The sequence below is a fragment of the Bacillus rossius genome (genome assembly GCF_032445375.1).
Source record: "Bacillus rossius redtenbacheri isolate Brsri chromosome 4 unlocalized genomic scaffold, Brsri_v3 Brsri_v3_scf4_2, whole genome shotgun sequence".
Lineage (NCBI taxonomy): Eukaryota > Metazoa > Arthropoda > Insecta > Phasmatodea > Bacillidae > Bacillus > Bacillus rossius.
In genome coordinates this window covers 41,601,853-41,622,376 of record NW_026962011.1, presented here as the reverse complement: position 1 = coordinate 41,622,376, position 20,524 = coordinate 41,601,853, and the positions used below count along the sequence as shown (strand labels likewise).

At 48.2% G+C, this 20,524-nt stretch overlaps 1 protein-coding gene across 1 annotated transcript in view; it reads right to left on the bottom strand.

The window, feature by feature from the left end:
• Positions 1–20,524, bottom strand: part of LOC134542064 (E3 ubiquitin-protein ligase TRIM9) — a 423,241-nt gene that overhangs the window by 6,545 nt on the left and 396,172 nt on the right. The window contains exons 7-8 of the mRNA XM_063385943.1: positions 9,215–9,439; positions 5,553–5,725 (exon numbers count right to left, since the gene is read on the bottom strand). Coding sequence (XP_063242013.1) covers positions 5,553–5,725; positions 9,215–9,439 — 398 coding nt within the window. The remainder of the gene's footprint in view (positions 1–5,552; positions 5,726–9,214; positions 9,440–20,524) is intronic.

Sequence of the window (20,524 nt, the reverse complement as noted above, 5' to 3'; positions counted from 1 at the left end):
AAATTAATAAAATTTTTACCATTGCAATATTTAAATTTAAGTACCGAAAACTGCTAAAATAGCACTATTTTACACCTTAAAATCCAAATTTTCCCGGAGGAGGACCCCCGGACCCCCCACTTTATTACGGGGGGGGGGGGGGGGGGGTGCATGCTTCTTAACATCCTCCTTACACAACTCTACGCTACTGATCCATTCTACACCAAAAACCAACATCCACACTGTTCCCGGGATGATGTGCCCGGGTCAGCCAAGTAAACTGCCGCTGACTTCCAATGTTTATGACATAGGTTGTTCAACACTCGCATCTGCAAATGGACAGTGTGGAGGAAATAACAGCATGTGTTCTATAAATCAAAGTAATTTCTATCAAGATGGCAAGTAATTACTGCCACATTCAGTATCAAAGAACGTGTTCTGTTCTGTTCATAGAAACAAAATGTAAAAATGTAACTGACTTTTATTTCACATTCTGGAGCTTTAGCAGGAGTGCAGCTGGTATGTTGACCTCCCACAGCTGAAATCTTTATTCTAAATTTCCAAACATAATAAACCTTATCACTGCTTTCACGTGCCTGTGCAACTTCTAAGAGCACTCTTGTTTCTTTGTGAATTGCATTGATCAATTTTTTTCCATTGCCTTTCATTACTTGATCACTTAAATGATACTGTGCAATCCAGCCAACCTGAGACCGCTTTTGAATTCTTGCCAAGTGTCAAAGCATTAAAATGTGAAACTGCTTGTGCTAATATGTTTTCAGTTGAAACAGGTGTAAGACACTGCATTTTGTTATGTTGGATTATGTGCAGTTGTTGACATGATCGACTGAAACGCTATGTATTCAGGAAAAGTTAAACTATCATGTAGTTCCCCACCTGAGGCAGAGTGAAGGATGAGATGGAGCCAGCCAGGGCCGGATTTAGGGGAGGGCAACCGGGGCAAAAGCCCCGGGGCCTCCACAAACGGAGGGCCCCCACAATAGAGACTTCGGAAAAAAAAATCTTTCAAATTCCGACAAGTAAACACTAGTAAACATCTTTTCCTTTGATATTCTTTTTTCGCTGTTTTACCTTTACCTACATTACTTTGTACATACATGATTATATTATTGTTAAATATTAACAGAAATATTCATTAACACTAAAATTTAATTTCATATAATTCTTGTCTCCGATTATATTTATGTTTTTTAAATACTAAGAGAATCTACTTGATTTCAAAATAAATAATTTATTGGAAAACTCGACTGAAAAAAATTGTTCATTTTATTTGGAAAATAATTTGGGGCCAGGGGGCCTCCGCTCCTCTGTTGCCCCGAGGCCTCCAGACCTCTAAATCCGGCCCTGGAGCCAGTACTCGCAGATACAGGGCTGTCGTTCCCAGCTCCCGGACCGCCGAGGTGAGACCAAGTGTGGGTGAAGCAGTGACAGAATAGAGGGAGAATGGAAATAGCCCACCCGCACTGGACAACCGGCCACGTGGCTCGAGTCAGGCCGGGACCCGTTTCCAAGACTCTACCCAAGAACAGTCTCACGGTCTACTGTGGCTTTAGCTATGTTGTTTTTTAAGCTGTTCATTGTTTCGTAAGTCACAATGCCATGCACGAAGGTGCAAGGCGATGGGAATTCCAAGGTTTTAGTGGGCTCCTAATCCCTTGGGTAATGACTATGCTCCTAACCTCGAAAGATATTACAATTTAAGACATTTATTTAGTAATAAAAAAAATAGTTTGAAAAAACACTGAAAGTTAGCTCTGAAACACAAACCGGAAAATTGGGTGAATAGGGACAATTTTTTTTTGTGTTATATAATTTCTACTTCACTGAAGAATGTTGTATCATTATATCTTTATTCAATAGTTGTTTTTATTAGCTGGCTGTAGCATACTTTTTTTTTTTTGCATTTTCTGTTCATGTTTTCATAAATTAATTTTTTTGCCTGTCCCTATTCACCCTAAAGGTGGAGTTAATAGGGGCACCTGAGGTTTTCAATATTTGTCCCTTTTTAATCATAGTATGGTTAATATGTTTGGCCTTTGAAATTCATGTAAATTTTTTTTTTAGTTTAAATCACTTCCATTAGTAGTTTTATTCAAAATTTGTCTATATAATATTTATAAAAAAAAGCATTTTAAAAATTGCACTTAAAAAATTGAGTTTATACTTATAAGCTCCTTGATGCTGTTATGCATAGTCTTGGAAGATAGCCTAAATTCAGAATATAATGTTACATTAAGAAACACACACTATTTACTGGTAGGCCCTACCACAAATAATGTAGAAACACTAAGTTTTTTTGCTGGTTTACTTGGAGGTATGCCTACCCCTCCTAATTTCAGGTGGATTTAACACTTGCGAAATGTTTTTTTTTTGACGTGACGTCTAATAAATCGATGAACGATGGTTGCACGCACAAAAAAGTGTCCCATTACACTAATTGTTCCGTTACACTGTGTCCCGTTACGCACATTGTTCCGTTACGCTGTGTCCCGTTACGCTCATTGTACGCTTACACCGCATCTATCTCTCTTCCACTCGACTGTTTATAAAGTGAAGTGAAAAGTTAATGTGGTTTTATTGCTTATTACAACAAAAATTTCGGCAATAAAGGTTAATTATTGTTGCATTTTAAAAATCTTATTAGTAGTATAATTTCAAGTATTTATTCTTTTATTATTAAAATAAAAATGATTCCATTTTATTCATAAAGTATGCAATCATTTCATCAATGTTTTGTTATGACGTCACGTTAAACTATCGTCTGTAAACAGACTTTACAGACAACCAATTTTTTTTTTCTGAACTCATATTCATCTGCAGAAATGGGGAATGTGTAACTTGATGGCACCTTGTTGGATTGCCTTAGAAACGATCCAACAAACTTGTCTGCTCCCTCTTCATCTGGACACACTTGCAAAACCTTCCCAATAAAAACCTTTTCAACTCCATGGTCATATTGAAATTTTATCCTCACCCATTATTGTCATCATCAAATTCTATATCACTATCCTCTGATTCCAAGTCAGCAAGAGAAACACTCTGACCTGGTGGAATTCTGAGATGCTTTTTCTTGCTTCTGTTTGCTTCAGGTTCTTCATTACCATCACGCATCTCCTTTAAAAACTGTGAGAGATTGTCGTTCACCGTTATTTCATTCTCCTGTCCTTCATTTGGTTGATCCGCAGGAAATGCAGGAACTCTTTCAAGGACCCTTTCTCTTTTCAATGGGAACAAGCCTGCTTTTTCGAAACCTGAAGATATGTCCTTGCGAAGTTGGTCCTTTACTTTAATTTTTTCCAATGTCTGTTTAAAAAAAAAAAAAGAAAAATAATGTTTGTCAAATGACTTGCTGCTGTTCTTGGTTTTGAGCTTCCATTTTTCCAAAATCAACCTCCAGTGTATCTTCAGCGACCTGAAAACAGCAACGTCTAGTGGCTGGGTTAGATCGGTTGAGTTGGGTGGTAAAAAAAACAAATGAGATGTAATTTTTAAAACATATCATGACTACAGATGGTGACAAATGTGAGCTCAAGTTATCCCCAATTAGGACCTTTCTTCCTTCGAATCTTCTGCAATGTGGGACAACAATCTTTCGTATCCAATCGAGGAAGCAATGTCCATCTATCCAGCCAGACTTGCTCCTATAGTACTGGAGGACCCCCTTGTATCCAGAGGTCATATATGTAAATAGACATGGAAATTATATAGGAGGGAAGAATCTTTCCTGATGCAGTTGCAGCCAACAGTACTGATACTCCAGATTTGCTCTCATTTAAAACTCTCACTGGATATTTGAATCCCTTCCTGAAATTAAGCTTTCAGCGACCTGGATCGTCTGACAAACATGTTTCGTAGTAGTTTATTATTAGATGAGATGGAATGTCTTTCAGTGTAATTGTGACTTAGTCAAAATAATCATTAATAACCCCAGGGCTCACACTTGCTCGGCTTCTTTTGATATTTTGACACATTCTTTGTGAGAGTACCTCTTTGCTTCTTTTCAAAAATCTCAGAGCCCAATCACAACCTGGAAGGTTGTCTCTAAATTTGGAAATATTCTTCCCCTCACGATCCAGATGAAACTTTTCAAAGCAACGGGTATCAAAAGTACTTAGTGGATACCTAAAATCCGAACATTTTACAATTCCTTCGAAAATATCTTTTTCCATACCTGAAGGTAAGGCTGTCTGACCACCTTTTGTTAGAATTTATAGATTTGGCTTTGCACAGTACCGTTGAAGGGCAGACTTTTATAAACCATGAGCCTTAGCAGCTGCCCTTACTGACATGCCTTCTTTTACTGCCAAAACTGCACGTGTCACTCGGTCTTGGTCAATCGGTGGGTTCACTCCTGTATGTCCGACCCATTGTTGTAGGTTAAGTTTCTAACCTAGAATAACCCTTTCAAAAAGATATAAAAATTGTACAACTAAACAATTACCTGAATTTAAAAATTTGTTACTACTACCTACAAGCTTATTTAACCTTTTAAAACTAAAGACATTCCATTCCAACTTCAAAATGTTATAATTTAACACTGTCCCCATTCACCCCTCTGTAAGTACAAAAAAATTCAAGTTTTCCTAAACATTGCTATGAAAATTATTAATGTGATACAAATTTAAGGTTAAATATACTTACCAAACATCAATAAAAACTATAATGTCGGTAGTCAACAAAAAGATGTGTTAAACCACCTCAAATTAACATACAGTTGGCAAGTTATACAAATGACTACCTACTATAAACAACAGCTGATTCTCATGTTGCCAACCTAAACATAAATAATTACTTAATAGTTTTGTTTACATAGTTGTATAGACTTAGAAAATTCACAGTAATTAAAAAAAACTGTGTTATGATATCTTTAAATTAAAAATTACAGCTGTACATTAAATATTTTAAAAATTTTTTGTCCCTATTGTACCCTTAGACCCTGTTCACCCCATTTTACTGTAGTTCAGTATCAGTTTGTGATTAAAATGACCCTAATGACTATTTTTTGTAATCATGCTTGATAAGGACACCAGTTAGGTAAAAATAATACATAAAAATTAACTTTAAAGATAATTGGACATGGAAAACACAACAAAATGTATCAAAAACACTCTTTAAGTGTTGACCAGATGGTGGCCCCTTTCATGAGTAGCTACCTACAATTTTTGCTGTGTTTTTTTTTTTTTTCCATATTGTATCTTGCGTAATGCCTGTTGTATATTACACATATGTGTTTTAGTAGTTATAATGTTATGTTGGCATGCAGCAACCTCAGTCTGTCGTGATGGAAAAAAAAATGGAACCCGGGGGGGGGGGGGGGGGGAGGAAGGTTTAAATTTAGGTTTTGTTTGTTAAGTTTTCTGCATTTAATATTTATTATTATAAGGGAAAACTTATTAAAAGAGTTAAATTGTATGTATGTATCAATAGGTCACGTGCAGGGAATTGTCTCAAGTGTAACTGTGTAAATTCCTCAAGAGGGTTTTGCTGCAGTTGTGTGGTACGGAGGTTGAAGCTGCGTGGTGGAGGAGGGGCGGGAGGCGAGGGGGCCTCACCTGTGGCTCCTCGTTGACGTAGAAGCTGAGCTGGTGCCTGTCCAGGTCCAGCAACACCCCCACGGTCGAGCCCGGCTGAATGCCGCCCTCCGACCGCTGCTCGTGCACGCTGTTGTGCATGAACCACGACCTCTGCCGGTCGATGTACATGCTCCAGCCCTTGTCGTCCTTGCCTGCAACAGCCCCGGCCCCACCCGCTAGAAGCAAGGCGGCGATCTCCGGGGACACTAGCGCAGGGGCGTAGCCAGGGGGGGTTTTAGGGGTTCAAACACCCCCCCCCCCTTTTTGCACCAGTTATTTTTTCTTAACTGAAAGCAGGTTAGCTAAAAGCCTGGGTGTCTTACTGCTATCACCGGCCACTGCACTGGAGGGGAAGAGTAAGCGAGCCCTACCGATTCTCCTTCCCTTCCCCTACCCCTGTCGCGAGCAGAAGCTATAAGGTTGTGACGCCGTGACGGGTCCCAAGCTTTCAGATATCTTACACCTACTGTATTTAACCAGCGCGGTAATTATAAGCAGGTGTTGACTGGGCTTCCAAAAGTGTAAGGATCGCTGTGTGTGTATAGAATTGAGACAACGACATGGTGTCATGTAACTCTTCAAGCTAAAGCTAATTTTTTCCAGGAATAGATCATTTCTGCCGAAACCCAACCCTTTTTATTCCTATTTTTTTGTATTGTCGAGCTTCGAGCATGATTTATGATTTTCAGTGGACGTAAACAAGGCACTTGGATTAGTAAAAATATCTTTAATTAATTTCTTACTTCATCACTCAAACAATTTTTTATTAAAAAATTAATAATATTTTTACCATTACAATATTTAAAGTTAAGTACCGAAAACTGCTAAAATAGCACTATTTTACACCTTAAAATCCTAATTTTTTCCGGGGGTGACCCCCCACTTTATTAGGTGGGGGGGACCATGCTTCTTTAACCCCCCCCCCCCCTCCCCCATACATAAATCCCGGCTACGCCACTGCACTCGCATGCACACCAGATGCCTCTATGAATCTTCGTCTCTACTGTTGTAGAGTCTCTTCATCCGCAGCACACTTATTCCGGATATCTCGCTTCGTACAGTGCAACTACAAAGATTCAGTTACGCTGCGACCTTCTTAATCTCGTATAAAGGTGAGATGCAGAATAAACAGTTGTACGTGGAGACAACAAGGTATTTTGAAGTGCTCGTGAATATAGCACCTACCACTCTCGTACTTGTAGACCTCAAAATGGCAAGACACAAAAACAATTTTTTTATGTAACATAGCATAACTCTTAAACTTTTAAATCTTTTAAATTATTGCTTGCACATTTTTTATAACTGTAATTTGAGTCACATTTGTAAAATTATAGGAATCAAACCACATTGACAACTAAATCAATTACATAACTGAAACTTTTCAATTAATTCTATTTCCTCCCATGAATTTACTTTATTTAAAAGCCAAAATTAAACAAAAATTTTAGTAAGAAAGTAAACTGATAGTTGAGTTCCTACCTAGCAACAGAAACATCACAATTGCATGTTTTACATATAACAGTCTAAAGAACAGGTGTTGTTCTCTTAAGGCTTCATATTTTGTTTGTTCAAATGGAAAATGATTAAAATTCTTTTTTAGGTAAAATTATTTTCAAACTAAAAAAAAATTCTCAAAAATATGTATCATTTCCACAGTCATTTTTCAAGAAAATGACATCTGGTCGATCATATGCCTTTTTACAGTTCATTCCAACTAAAGAAAACAATTTGAAATTGGCTTCTGTCAGTCATTCCAGTCGACAATTGCACTAGATTCTTAAATAAACACAGTTTCCTTACACCCTTGCCAAACGACATGTTAGAGCAAGTAGTTTCATGACTACAACCCAAGGAGTATGAGAAACTTAGGTTTTAAATGTAAAAATATTTTGATTAAAAGCATTGGTTAGGGGTTGGTAAATAAATCTGCTCTTAGAAATTTCAAACAACATGCAGCAATATTAACTTTCTTATTTACACATCATTTGTTTTTTGTTTACATACTGACAAACTACATCTTTGAAATTAATGCTATTTTTTAAATTTATTTGTTACACATGCAATGTTTTTTTTTATTATCAAGACTATTATTTAAAGGGCATTCCTGTGAAATTATTTCGATAGCTCTCTTGCATTTTACATTTCATCCCAAATTTCATCACCAGATATTTACTAAGTGATATTTCGAGCTATAAAAAAAGAAATTCAAGTAATCATTAAAGAGCTGCCAAGTACTACATTTTTTCTGTATTTTTTACTGATGCAGAAGTCGAGTCACGGAATTACGAAACATTATTAATTTATTACGAAACGAGAGACACTTAATAACGATGTCATCTTGTACGGTAAGTTGTACACTTATAACGGGCTGGCTGTTTCTGCAACTATGGCACAATGATTTTCAAGAAATCATGTTTGATTAAATCCAGTTCATTTAGTTGGGTGTGCTATAAACACAAATTTACCCCAAAGATATCCAGGAATTTCAAATGAGAATGAAAAGGAAGAACTTATTGTAAAGTTCTTGGCATAAATATATACTCTAATTCAAATTTTAATTTTTTTGTAAAAATTAATTTGTTTTAGACCAATGCAACTTTTAAACTGTTCAATGGATGAATACGTTCATGCTGTATAAGTTTGTCAATTATTTTTTAGAGTATATCATTTGGCGTTAAAATTTGTGTATTTTATTTAATGTATAAGTAAGTGTGATAACTGATTTGCATGCCTAGACGTTGGTAGCACTACGCGCTATCAGATACCACTCGGTACATAAGGGAAGCCTTCATTTCACAGACGAGAGAGCCACACCCGAAGTTCATGCTCGGTTTTTTTTCCCGTTGTATCACATTGTATAAACCGGTGTGGCATTAAATTTTACGGTCGATTAGGATAGGTTAGCTTAATTATAAATACTTAAAAACATTGTGGTAGGTTGGTTATATTAGGTAAGGATAGCTACATTAAAAATACTGTAAAATCATTTCATGGTTGCTTGGCAAATAAGTTTTTAATATGTAGCTATCCAGGGCTAGGAAACCGTTTACATGATTTCACAGTATCTTTAATGTAGCTATCCTAACCAGATCAACCGTCCACAATGTTTTAATGTATTTATAATGTAGCTGACCTAACAGGGGCGTAGAAACCGGGGGGGACAGGGGGGACGTGTCCGCCTGAACTTTTTGGGTGGAGGGGACTGTCCCCCCCCCCCCCCCAACTTTCTAGACCGTGATATTTTCATTTTATAATATTATTCTGCCCAACTTTATTTGTAATTTCTTCACTCTCAAATTTTATCTTAAGGAAACAATAATAATTTTAACATCGATGTATCCAATGGTTAGATACAAAAACTGCTTAAAAAGCGCTATTTTGCACTTTTAAAATCAAAATTTTCCGGTGGAGGACCCCCGGACCCCCCTGTCTTAGTATGAGGGGAATGGGTTTACATGACATCAAAATCATTATTTGCCCCCCCCCCCCCCCCAACTTTATGAACACAGCTACGCCAATGTGACCTAACATTTTACAATGAAAAAAAAAAAAAGCCCCCGAAGATGCATGATGGGGGTTTGGCTCTCTCGCCTGTGAAAAGAAGGCTTGCCCGGTACGTAAGAGAGAAATGTCGGGGTTACCCAGCATCTGGTCCTTGGCAACGTCGAGGCGCGCCACCCCGAAGCTGGGGTCCGTGTCGGAGTCGAAGCGGTTGACGGAGAACTCCCAGTAGTGGACGCCGCGCGAGAAGCCCACACTGCCGAGCGCCACGCGGTGCTCGTAGCCCTCGCACGACACCGTGCAGTTGTCCTCGGAGAACTGCAGCTCGGCGGGCGCCAGGCACGGGTCGAAGGTGAACCACGCCACTGCCACACAAGCCCCCCTCCAGCTCGTACATCCAACAACACAGCCCGCTACATGTTCCCACAGCAGTGGTGCTCGTAGCCCTCGCACGGGTCGAAGGTGAACCACGCCACTGCCGCACACCAGGCCCCCTCCAGCTCGTACATCCAACAACACAGCTCGCTACATGCTACCACAGCAGCGGTGCTCGACACCGTGCAGTTGTCCTCGGAGAACTGCAGCTCGGCGGGCGCCAGGCACGGGTCGAAGGTGAACCACGCCACTGCCACACACAAGCCCCCTCCAGCTCGTACATCCAACAACACAGCCCGCTACATGTTCCCACAGCAGTGGTGCTCGTAGCCCTCGCACGGGTCGAAGGTGAACCACGCCACTGCCACACACAAGCCCCCTCCAGCTCGTACGTCCAACAACACAGCCCGCTACATGTTCCCACAGCAGTGGTGCTCGTAGCCCTCGCACGGGTCGAAGGTGAACCACGCCACTGCCGCACACCAGGCCCCCTCCAGCTCGTACGTCCAACAACACAGCCCGCTACATGTTCCCACAGCAGCGGTGCTCGTAGCCCTCGCACGGGTCGAAGGTGAACCACGCCACTGCCACACACAAGCCCCCTCCAGCTCGTACATCCAACAACACAGCCCGCTACATGCTATACCACAGCAGCGGTGCTCGACACCGTGCAGTTGTCCTCGGAGAACTGCAGCTCGGCGGGCGCCAGGCACGGGTCGAAGGTGAACCACGCCACTGCCACACACAAGCCCCCCTCCAGCTCGCACATCCAACAACACAGCCCGCTACATGTTCCCACAGCAGTGGTGCTCGTAGCCCTCGCAAGGGTCGAAGGTGAACCACGCCACTGCCACACACAAGCCCCCTCCAGCTCGTACATCCAACAACACAGCTCGCTACATGCTACCACAGCAGCGGTGCTCGACACCGTGCAGTTGTCCTCGGAGAACTGCAGCTCGGCGGGCGCCAGGCACGGGTCGAAGGTGAACCACGCCACTGCCACACACAAGCCCCCTCCAGCTCGTACATCCAACAACACAGCCCGCTACATGCTACCACAGCAGCGGTGCTCGACACCGTGCAGTTGTCCTCGGAGAACTGCAGCTCGGCGGGCGCCAGGCACGGGTCGAAGGTGAACCACGCCACTGCCACACACAAGCCCCCTCCAGCTCGTACATCCAACAACACAGCCCGCTACATGCTACCACAGCAGCGGTGCTCGACACCGTGCAGTTGTCCTCGGAGAACTGCAGCTCGGCGGGCGCCAGGCACGGGTCGAAGGTGAACCACGCCACTGCCACACACAAGCCCCCTCCAGCTCGTACATCCAACGACACAGCCCGCTACATGCTACCACAGCAGCGGTGCTCGACACCGTGCAGTTGTCCTCGGAGAACTGCAGCTCGGCGGGCGCCAGGCACGGGTGGAAGGTGAACCACGCCACTGCCACACACAAGCCCCCTCCAGCTCGCACATCCAACAACACAGCCCGCTACATGCTACCACAGCAGCGGTGCTCGACACCGTGCAGTTGTCCTCGGAGAACTGCAGCTCGGCGGGCGCCAGGCACGGGTCGAAGGTGAACCACGCCACTGCCACACACAAGCCCCCTCCAGCTCGCACATCCAACAACACAGCCCGCTACATGCTACCACAGCAGCGGTGCTCGACACCGTGCAGTTGTCCTCGGAGAACTGCAGCTCGGCGGGCGCCAGGCACGGGTCGAAGGTGAACCACGCCACTGCCGCACACCAGGCCCCCTCCAGCTCGCACATCCAACAACACAGCTGGCTACATGCTATAACACAGCAGCGGTGCTCGTAGCCCTCGCACGACACGGTGCAGTTGTCCTCGGAGAACTGCAGCTCGGCGGGCGCCAGGCACGGGTCGAAGGTGAACCACGCCACTGCCACACACAAGCCCCCCTCCAGTTCGCACATCCAACAACACAGCCCGCTACATGCTACCACAGCAGCGGTGCTCGACACCGTGCAGTTGTCCTCGGAGAACTGCAGCTCGGCGGGCGCCAGGCACGGGTCGAAGGTGAACCACGCCACTGCCACACACAAGCCCCCTCCAGCTCGCACATCCAACAACACAGCCCGCTACATGCTACCACAGCAGCGGTGCTCGACACCGTGCAGTTGTCCTCGGAGAACTGCAGCTCGGCGGGCGCCAGGCACGGGTCGAAGGTGAACCACGCCACTGCCACACACAAGCCCCCTCCAGCTCGCACATCCAACAACACAGCCCGCTACATGCTACCACCGCAGCGGTGCTCGACACCGTGCAGTTGTCCTCGGAGAACTGCAGCTCGGCGGGCGCCAGGCACGGGTCGAAGGTGAACCACGCCACTGCCACACACAAGCCCCCTCCAGCTCGCACATCCAACAACACAGCCCGCTACATGCTACCACAGCAGCGGTGCTCGACACCGTGCAGTTGTCCTCGGAGAACTGCAGCTCGGCGGGCGCCAGGCACGGGTCGAAGGTGAACCACGCCACTGCCACACACAAGCCCCCTCCAGCTCGCACATCCAACAACACAGCCCGCTACATGCTACCACAGCAGCGGTGCTCGACACCGTGCAGTTGTCCTCGGAGAACTGCAGCTCGGCGGGCGCCAGGCACGGGTCGAAGGTGAACCACGCCACTGCCGCACACCAGGCCCCCTCCAGCTCGCACATCCAACAACACAGCCCGCTACATGCTACCACAGCAGCGGTGCTCGACACCGTGCAGTTGTCCTCGGAGAACTGCAGCTCGGCGGGCGCCAGGCACGGGTCGAAGGTGAACCACGCCACTGCCGCACACCAGGCCCCCTCCAGCTCGCACATCCAACAACACAGCTGGCTACATGCTATACCACAGCAGCGGTGCTCGTAGCCCTCGCACGACACGGTGCAGTTGTCCTCGGAGAACTGCAGCTCGGCGGGCGCCAGGCACGGGTCGAAGGTGAACCACGCCACTGCCACACACAAGCCCCCTCCAGCTCGCACATCCAACAACACAGCCCGCTACATGCTACCACAGCAGCGGTGCTCGACACCGTGCAGTTGTCCTCGGAGAACTGCAGCTCGGCGGGCGCCAGGCACGGGTCGAAGGTGAACCACGCCACTGCCACACACAAGCCCCCTCCAGCTCGCACATCCAACAACACAGCCCGCTACATGCTACCACAGCAGCGGTGCTCGACACCGTGCAGTTGTCCTCGGAGAACTGCAGCTCGGCGGGCGCCAGGCACGGGTCGAAGGTGAACCACGCCACTGCCACACACAAGCCCCCTACAGCTCGCACATCCAACTACACAGCCCGCTACATGCTACCACAGCAGCGGTGCTCGACACCGTGCAGTTGTCCTCGGAGAACTGCAGCTCGGCGGGCGCCAGGCACGGGTCGAAGGTGAACCACGCCACTGCCGCACACCAGGCCCCCTCCAGCTCGCACATCCAACAACACAGCCCGCTACATGCTATACCACAGCAGCGGTGCTCGACACCGTGCAGTTGTCCTCGGAGAACTGCAGCTCGGCGGGCGCCAGGCACGGGTCGAAGGTGAACCACGCCACTGCCACACACAAGCCCCCTCCAGCTCGCACATCCAACAACACAGCCCGCTACATGCTACCACAGCAGCGGTGCTCGACACCGTGCAGTTGTCCTCGGAGAACTGCAGCTCGGCGGGCGCCAGGCACGGGTCGAAGGTGAACCACGCCACTGCCGCACACCAGGCCCCCTCCAGCTCGCACATCCAACAACACAGCTGGCTACATGCTATACCACAGCAGCGGTGCTCGTAGCCCTCGCACGACACGGTGCAGTTGTCCTCGGAAAACTGCAGCTCGGCGGGCGCCAGGCACGGGTCGAAGGTGAACCACGCCACTGCCACACACAAGCCCCCTCCAGCTCGCACATCCAACAACACAGCCCGCTACATGCTACCACAGCAGCGGTGCTCGACACCGTGCAGTTGTCCTCGGAGAACTGCAGCTCGGCGGGCGCCAGGCACGGGTCGAAGGTGAACCACGCCACTGCCGCACACCAGGCCCCCTCCAGCTCGCACATCCAACAACACAGCTGGCTACATGCTATACCACAGCAGCGGTGCTCGTAGCCCTCGCACGACACGGTGCAGTTGTCCTCGGAGAACTGCAGCTCGGCGGGCGCCAGGCACGGGTCGAAGGTGAACCACGCCACTGCCACACACAAGCCCCCCTCCAGCTCGCACATCCAACAACACAGCCCGCTACATGCTACCACAGCAGCGGTGCTCGACACCGTGCAGTTGTCCTCGGAGAACTGCAGCTCGGCGGGCGCCAGGCACGGGTCGAAGGTGAACCACGCCACTGCCACACACAAGCCCCCTCCAGCTCGCACATCCAACAACACAGCCCGCTACATGCTACCACAGCAGCGGTGCTCGACACCGTGCAGTTGTCCTCGGAGAACTGCAGCTCGGCGGGCGCCAGGCACAGGTCGAAGGTGAACCACGCCACTGCCACACACAAGCCCCCTCCAGCTCGCACATCCAACAACACAGCCCGCTACATGCTACCACAGCAGCGGTGCTCGACACCGTGCAGTTGTCCTCGGAGAACTGCAGCTCGGCGGGCGCCAGGCACGGGTCGAAGGTGAACCACGCCACTGCCGCACACCAGGCCCCCTCCAGCTCGCACATCCAACAACACAGCTGGCTACATGCTATACCACAGCAGCGGTGCTCGTAGCCCTCGCACGACACGGTGCAGTTGTCCTCGGAGAACTGCAGCTCGGCGGGCGCCAGGCACGGGTCGAAGGTGAACCACGCCACTGCCACACACAAGCCCCCCTCCAGCTCGCACATCCAACAACACAGCCCGCTACATGCTACCACAGCAGCGGTGCTCGACACCGTGCAGTTGTCCTCGGAGAACTGCAGCTCGGCGGGCGCCAGGCACGGGTCGAAGGTGAACCACGCCACTGCCACACACAAGCCCCATCCAGCTCGCACATCCAACAACACAGCCCGCTACATGCTACCACAACAGCGGTGCTCGACACCGTGCAGTTGTCCTCGGAGAACTGCAGCTCGGCGGGCGCCAGGCACGGGTCGAAGGTGAACCACGCCACTGCCAAACACAAGCCCCCTCCAGCTCGCACATCCAACAACACAGCCCGCTACATGCTACCACAGCAGCGGTGCTCGACACCGTGCAGTTGTCCTCGGAGAACTGCAGCTCGGCGGGCGCCAGGCACGGGTCGAAGGTGAACCACGCCACTGCCACACACAAGCCCCCTCCAGCTCGCACATCCAACAACACAGCCCGCTACATGCTACCACAGCAGCGGTGCTCGACACCGTGCAGTTGTCCTCGGAGAACTGCAGCTCGGCGGGCGCCAGGCACGGGTCGAAGGTGAACCACGCCACTGCCGCACACCAGGCCCCCTCCAGCTCGCACATCCAACAACACAGCCCGCTACATGCTACCACAGCAGCGGTGCTCGACACCGTGCAGTTGTCCTCGGAGAACTGCAGCTCGGCGGGCGCCAGGCACGGGTCGAAGGTGAACCACGCCACTGCCGCACACCAGGCCCCCTCCAGCTCGCACATCCAACCACACAGCTGGCTACATGCTATACCACAGCAGCGGTGCTCGTAGCCCTCGCACGACACGGTGCAGTTGTCCTCGGAGAACTGCAGCTCGGCGGGCGCCAGGCACGGGTCGAAGGTGAACCACGCCACTGCCACACACAAGCCCCCTCCAGCTCGCACATCCAACAACACAGCCCGCTACATGCTACCACAGCAGCGGTGCTCGACACCGTGCAGTTGTCCTCGGAGAACTGCAGCTCGGCGGGCGCCAGGCACGGGTCGAAGGTGAACCACGCCACTGCCACACACAAGCCCCCTCCAGCTCGCACATCCAACAACACAGCCCGCTACATGCTACCACAGCAGCGGTGCTCGACACCGTGCAGTTGTCCTCGGAGAACTGCAGCTCGGCGGGCGCCAGGCACGGGTCGAAGGTGAACCACGCCACTGCCGCACACCAGGCCCCCTCCAGCTCGCACATCCAACAACACAGCCCGCTACATGCTACCACAGCAGCGGTGCTCGACACCGTGCAGTTGTCCTCGGAGAACTGCAGCTCGGCGGGCGCCAGGCACGGGTCGAAGGTGAACCACGCCACTGCCACACACAAGCCCCCTCCAGCTCGCACATCCAACAACACAGCCCGCTACATGCTACCACAGCAGCGGTGCTCGACACCGTGCAGTTGTCCTCGGAGAACTGCAGCTCGGCGGGCGCCAGGCACGGGTCGAAGGTGAACCACGCCACTGCCACACACAAGCCCCCTCCAGCTCGCACATCCAACAACACAGCCCGCTACATGCTACCACAGCAGCGGTGCTCGACACCGTGCAGTTGTCCTCGGAGAACTGCAGCTCGGCGGGCGCCAGGCACGGGTCGAAGGTGAACCACGCCACTGCCACACACAAGCCCCCTCCAGCTCGCACATCCAACAACACAGCCCGCTACATGCTACCACAGCAGCGGTGCTTGACACCGTGCAGTTGTCCTCGGAGAACTGCAGCTCGGCGGGCGCCAGGCACGGGTCGAAGGTGAACCACGCCACTGCCACACACAAGCCCCCTCCAGCTCGCACATCCAACAACACAGCTGGCTACATGCTATACCACAGCAGCGGTGCTCGTAGCCCTCGCACGACACGGTGCAGTTGTCCTCGGAGAACTGCAGCTCGGCGGGCGCCAGGCACGGGTCGAAGGTGAACCACGCCACTGCCACACACAAGCCCCCTCCAGCTCGCACATCCAACAACACAGCCCGCTACATGCTACCACAGCAGCGGTGCTCGACACCGTGCAGTTGTCCTCGGAGAACTGCAGCTCGGCGGGCGCCAGGCACGGGTCGAAGGTGAACCACGCCACTGCCACACACCAGGCCCCCTCCAGCTCGCACATCCAACAACACAGCTGGCTACATGCTATACCACAGCAGCGGTGCTCGACACCGTGCAGTTGTCCTCGGAGAACTGCAGCTCGGCGGGCGCCAGGCACGGGTCGAAGGTGAACCACGCCACTGCCACACACAAGCCCCCTCCAGCTCGTACATCCAACACAGCTGGCTACATGCTACCACAGCAGCGGTGCTCGACACCGTGCAGTTGTCCTCGGAGAACTGCAGCTCGGCGGGCGCCAGGCACGGGTCGAAGGTGAACCACGCCACTGCCACACACAAGCCCCCTCCAGCTCGTACATCCAACACAGCTGGCTACATGCTACCACAGCAGCGGTGCTCGACACCGTGCAGTTGTCCTCGGAGAACTGCAGCTCGGCGGGCGCCAGGCACGGGTCGAAGGTGAACCACGCCACTGCCACACACCAGGCCCCCTCCAGCTCGTACATCCAACAACACAGCCCGCTACATGCTACCACAGCAGCGGTGCTCGACACCGTGCAGTTGTCCTCGGAGAACTGCAGCTCGGCGGGCGCCAGGCACGGGTCGAAGGTGAACCACGCCACTGCCACACACAAGCCCCCTCCAGCTCGCACATCCAACAACACAGCCCGCTACATGCTACCACAGCAGCGGTGCTCGACACCGTGCAGTTGTCCTCGGAGAACTGCAGCTCGGCGGGCGCCAGGCACGGGTCGAAGGTGAACCACGCCACTGCCACACACCAGGCCCCCTCCAGCTCGCACATCCAACAACACAGCCCGCTACATGCTACCACAGCAGCGGTGCTCGACACCGTGCAGTTGTCCTCGGAGAACTGCAGCTCGGCGGGCGCCAGGCACGGGTCGAAGGTGAACCACGCCACTGCCACACACAAGCCCCCTCCAGCTCGCACATCCAACAACAGTGTACTCGTTTCAAATACTAGAGATGATGATAGGAATGAGATGGGAGAGCTTAAATAGATAATTGATAGTTATTTATTGTCATTAGACACAGGGTGCAATAGACTTTGTCATTGAAAATACATAATAATAATATATAAATACGTACACATTTTTAAGTTTAAAGAAAAACATCTTAACAATAATATAACTTCACACAAACTTAAGGTCATTAAAATTTAAATTTTTCCAATCGTCTAGTGAGTATATAGGATTGGATATGAGCCATTGTTCTAAAATTTGTTTATACTTATCAAAAGATACTGTCCTTGCACACAAGGGTAATCTATTAAAAAAAACTTACACTTACATTTTCAAAACTCATATATGATTTACATAGTCGTTTATAACTGACATCAATTAAATATCTATTTCTGGTTTTATAGCTATGTACATTATTTTTTTAAAATTAAAGTTTGTAGATTACTTTTAACATACAATAAACAGTATAATATAAAAATACAAGGTAATGTGAGTATTTTCAGATTTATAAAATATTCTCTACATGATTGTCTTTCAGTAATTCCAACAATAGTTCTTATCGCTTTTTTTTGCCATATAAAAACTCTTTTGGCTCCGGGTGAATTACACTATAGTATAATACCAAGGATAGAAGACAGAAGGAGAGACTGGTCAAGATATACCAAGTGCTGAGTGGAGTGGGAGGATGGGGAGAGCTGGGGAGACAAGTCAAAATGGGAATACCTAGAAGTAGGAAGGGAAATACTAGGAAGGTTTTCAAAGAGAGGAGGAGGAGGACAGAAAGGGGAAAGAATGCGATGGTCGCGAGGACGGTAGGGGAATGGAATAGGCTGGAGGAGGAGTGTGTGACGGCTGGGAGAGTGGATCAGTTCAGAAGAAGAGTGGGGGGAAAGTAGGGAGAAAGCTTACCACCGGACACTTCTGTACCCAATTGCAGCTATGATAAAGACTAAAAGATGTTACCACAGCAGTTGTGAGTTACACGCAGTGTCGTAACGGTAGTAAAAAATAACAGTTCATTAATCATATGAACACGTGAACTAAACCAGTTGACAAATCGTAATTTTTGCACGTTTCATTAAATCATACAAAACGACGCCCTTTTCGTCCCACAAAACGGTAGCTGTCATTTTTTCGACTCGAGTACGTTTTCCGGAGATGCGCCTGTAATCAGGCTTCACGCATTGCGTATTCGAAGTCCCGTGTTGCCTATGGCCGAGGCGTCCGTTCCATTCGCAGGATGCGAGCTTCTTTGCAGAGGGGTTGAAGAAACTGGCAGAGCGTTGCGAAAAGTGCTCGGAACTGAATGGCGACTATGTGAAAATGTGAAGTAGGTCTGCAGTAAACTAAAAACTGTCAATAAAAACTTCTCGCGAGTTTATTATTTTTTTAATGACCAAACAGAGGCTTAATTTACGAATAGCCCTCGTATTAATGGTTACGATCTCGTTGCTCAGATTGAAGAATTACTTGCTCCCTCTTTTTTTTCTGTAACCATTCCGACTTCCCTGCACCATAGTCTCTAATTTCCAGACATACCGAAGTAGAACTGCAGGGTCACCAAGAGCAAAGCACAGAGGCGAGAGTTTTGTGTCCACACAAGTGGTCAAGTGTGTGATAGCACAGAAGCACATTCAAAGAGAAAGTACAGGGACAGTCACCGCCCCCCCAAGCCCTTTTTAAATTTCTATTGCATATTTAAAACCAGCATAAGCAAAGTGCATAGTTAGATAGCTGTATTTGGTTCAAATAAGAAACATCGTTGGATAATTTATAATAGTCTCAATATAAGCCTACCTTTTTTTTGCCAGTCTTTTATTTATATAGGAATCATACAAACATTAAATATAAGTAGTATTAAGCTAGATCAGTTTCGAAAAGTAGCAAAGTGGAGGGGGTGGTAGTGGTGAAGTTTTTGCATTCATATTTCAATTTTCCAGTTCCTCTGTGTCACATTTTAAAATTTCTGTAAACAAGTAGAAAATATTATAATATGTAACAGCTTATCTTACTAATTTCAGTGAATACTAATTGAAATAAAATAATTATTTTTCTCAATTATAGAAACATCCTAATTATCTAGTCTAGCTTTGAGGTGATGAAAAAAAAGGGGTTGGCCCATATTTAAGACATTTACTTATAGCACACACATGAATAACATTTCCATTGGGCCAGTAACTCGTGTATGCCAGCATACACCCAAGAAAGTAAAAAAATTAAAATAAACAGATACGAATTTATACTCATTCCCAGTCTACCAGCAGTGATTTTATTTTCGAAAGTCAGTTTCAAAAGTATTTAGATAAGTGCAACTTCACTTTTTTATGTGAAAATTTATTAAATATTGATTTTCTCATTGTTGTCTCCTATATTCTAAAAAAAGTAGGTAAAATTTCTATATATTCAGATGAAAGCGACCGAAATAGTAAAACACTAGGGAATACATAAATTCAAATACCGGTCCCTCCATTCTGATTCTAGTTCACCACGGTTTGATGGAATCACTTCCAGACAAATTCAGAAATAATTATTTTTCCAACATCCTATAAAAAAAACTTTGCAAAAGCAAATAAGATTGGTAGCAAATGTGATCGACGTTGTTGCATGTAATCATCGCCTCGTGGTGCCAAATAAGTAAATGTCGACCGACACGCGCGGACAAACCAGAGTGGGGAGCGGAGCGTGTTTCGCGCGGGTCGCGCTAAGCGGCTCGCCACGTCACGAGGGGCGGGACCCGGCGACAAAGGCCGCCCCCGGCTGGTGTCGCCGCCCCCGGCTGGTGCCGCCGCCTCCTCGCGGCCGGGGAAATGTTTTGGGGGTCGGAAGTGGCTATCGACCCCTCCTGCTTCAATTATTGCACCAGCTTGATTAGCGCAGGAACAGGGGCCGCCGGAGCGTGGTTCGTTGAGGGGGGGAGGAGGGGGGAGGGGACAAGTCATCATTGCGAACAACGCCCCCATCCCCTCGGCCGAAACATCAGCCCTCGGCTAACAAGCCCCATCTAAAAAAAAAAAAAAAAAAAAAAAGACAAAATACAGCTGCGTAATGAATTTAGTAAGCTATTCCGCCGAAACCCATTTCACCTCGAAATGTATTTTCGCCATGAAAACACCAGCGGTCCAACAACGTTTCTTCGGCAATGACTGAAACATCTGGGTTCATTACATTTATTTTTAGCGCCGTATCTGAACGT